General features: G+C 42.7%; 1 protein-coding gene across 1 annotated transcript; it reads right to left on the bottom strand.

Annotated features, from left to right (window-relative positions):
• Positions 1-1236: 1236 nt before the first annotated feature.
• LOC106534326 (gastrula zinc finger protein XlCGF8.2DB) lies at positions 1237-2110 on the bottom strand (the record flags this gene model as incomplete). The annotated part of the gene is given in 1 exon segment (XM_014030926.1): positions 1237-2110. A coding segment is annotated over 1 exon segment (612 nt), but the record flags the coding sequence as incomplete, so codon positions are not given.
• Positions 2111-2416: the final 306 nt, after the last annotated feature.

The raw sequence follows: 2416 nt of genomic DNA, 5'->3' as shown, positions 1-2416 counted from the left end.
CATCGTCCATGTGAATATTGAAATCACCCAATACTATAATGTTTGGTGAGAGGGTTGACAGGTGAGTGAGAAGAGCAGCAAAGTCATTCATAAAGTCACTGTTAGTTTTCGGGGGGGGCGGTAGATGGTTGTGATGATGGTGGGGGTAGGTCCAGAGAGCTGACACACAAGTTGATTCGAAAGAGGAGAAGGTGGGAGCAGACAACGGCGAGACTTTCCACTTCTCGCGGTAAATTATCGCGAGACCTCCCCGGCCGGTGCCACGGGGTTGACAGATGTAAACAAACCCCGGTGGAGTAGAATCATTGAGCTGAGAGAAGTCATTAGGTTGTTGCCAGGTCTCAGTCAAGCATAGAAAGTCAAACTTACGGTCAGTGAGGAGATCCTGGATGAGATGTCCCTTGCCCGTGAGTGAGCGGATGTTAAGCAGACCGAAGTTTATAGAGGAGTTATCAGGCTTTGCAGGAGTGTTAGCTGACCGGGCTAGGCAAGCTAGCACGCTGCGGTCAACAACCCGGTTGGAAGCACGCCAGAGACGACGAGAGGTGGACCAGATGGATTTTATGGGTTTCGAAGTGTCCTCTTGGATGTTCCGACGAGACCCGCGGTGGGTGTATTTCCGGCGTGGTAAGAGAATTGCATCCGAGATGAGTAGTGAAGCAGGGGGGAGTGCAGATAGATGAGACCGCAGCCGGAGGAGCTCAGCAGTAGAGTACTGGATCAGACCAGTAACAGGTTGTTGGAAGAGTGCCAGGAGAGTCCAGAGAAGCACAGCCCAGATATATATCCTGCTAGTTGRCATTGTAGGAGAGGAGTCGGCAGCCTGGACAGGTGAGCAGCGACAGTTAAGACTCAAATAGTAGATGAAAGCAGGAGAGTGGAARCTAATCCATGTACACACGCAGTGTTGTCAAAATCGGCGATTTTGCTGAACAGACAAAAGTTAGTCAGCCTGATTAGTACAATTGCATAGTCCATTGGTCACAAGACCATAAACTAAGTTAATTTTACCGGCGAGCAGCGGCAGCAAGTCGCGCCAGCGTTCACTCTAAAAACCGGAAGTTCAAATTGTTCATTATAATTTTGTTGTGCTTTAACAATGACAAAAAAGGCATTTTCAATTCAACAATACTCACAATCTTTGATTACAGGAAGTCTGCAGTGCAGCAGTGAGAAATGGACAGAAAGTAAACAAGATGCTAACTTCCTACAACTTGAGAAACAGAGAAAACAATGTAACTTTACATCGAACTGTTTTTATTTATTTTTTAAATCATTAAACATAAAAACATCCAGATAACAAAAACATCTGGTGCATTTATTAAACAAGCTGCAACTACATTACCCACAAGGCCACATTCTTAAAAACATTACAGTAAAAAAAGTCTGAGTAAACTGATTTTTATTGATTTAAATGTTACTTTAATCAGCAGACAGCAACAGTTTGAATGTTTTAATGATGATGAACTACAGACTCAAACTACAAAGAATCTTAAGATCACAGCTTCTCACCTGTGTGACATTTCATGTGGTATTTTAAACTGTTTTTATGATGAAAACAATGCCCACAGGTCTGACATGAGAAGGGCTTCTCACCGGTGTGAGTTCTCATGTGGTATTTTAAACTGTTTTTACGTTGAAAACTTTTCCCACAGGTCTGACAGGAGAAAGGCTTCTCACCTGTGTGAGTTCTCATATGAGTGACTAAACTGCATTTATGGTTAAAGTTTTTTCCACATGTCTGACAGGAGAAGGGCTTCTCACCTGTGTGAGTTCTTACATGAGTGATTAAAGTATAGTTCTGACTAAAACTTCTCCCACAGGTTTGACACAAGAAAGGCTTCTCACCTGTGTGAGTTCTCATGTGAGTGACTAAACTCCGTTTATAGTTAAAATTTTTTCCACATGTCTGACAGGAGAAGGGCTTCTCACCTGTGTGAGTTCTTATATGAGTGAATAAATTATAGTCATTACTAAAACTTCTCCCACAGGTCTGACATAAGAAAGGCTTCTCACCTGTGTGACTTCTCATGTGACAGACTAAACTGCGTTTATAGTTAAACTTTTTTCCACATGTCTGACAGGAGAAGGGCTTCTCACCTGTGTGACATTTAATGTGGTATTTTAAACTGATTTTATAATTAAACCTTTTCCCACAGGTCTGACATGAGAAGGGTTTCTCACCTGTGTGAGTCCTAATATGTGAGATTAAACTACATTTTTTACTAAAACTTTTTCCACAGGTCTGACAGGAGAAGGGTTTCTCACCTGTGTGAGTTCTCATGTGAGCAGTTAAAGTATATCTTGACCCGAGTCCTTTCCCACAGGTCAAACACAGAAATGTTTTTGCTTTTTTCTTCACTAAGGGCCGATCTCCAGTCCTGCTTCCTTCCTGAACTTGGTTCTCAGCTTCAGC

Source organism: Austrofundulus limnaeus, unplaced genomic scaffold (assembly GCF_001266775.1).
Source record: "Austrofundulus limnaeus strain Quisiro unplaced genomic scaffold, Austrofundulus_limnaeus-1.0 Scaffold1143, whole genome shotgun sequence".
Taxonomy (NCBI): Eukaryota; Metazoa; Chordata; class Actinopteri; order Cyprinodontiformes; family Rivulidae; genus Austrofundulus; species Austrofundulus limnaeus.
The sequence above is the reverse complement of the archived record's forward strand: the minus strand, read 5'-3'. Positions and strand labels throughout refer to the sequence as shown.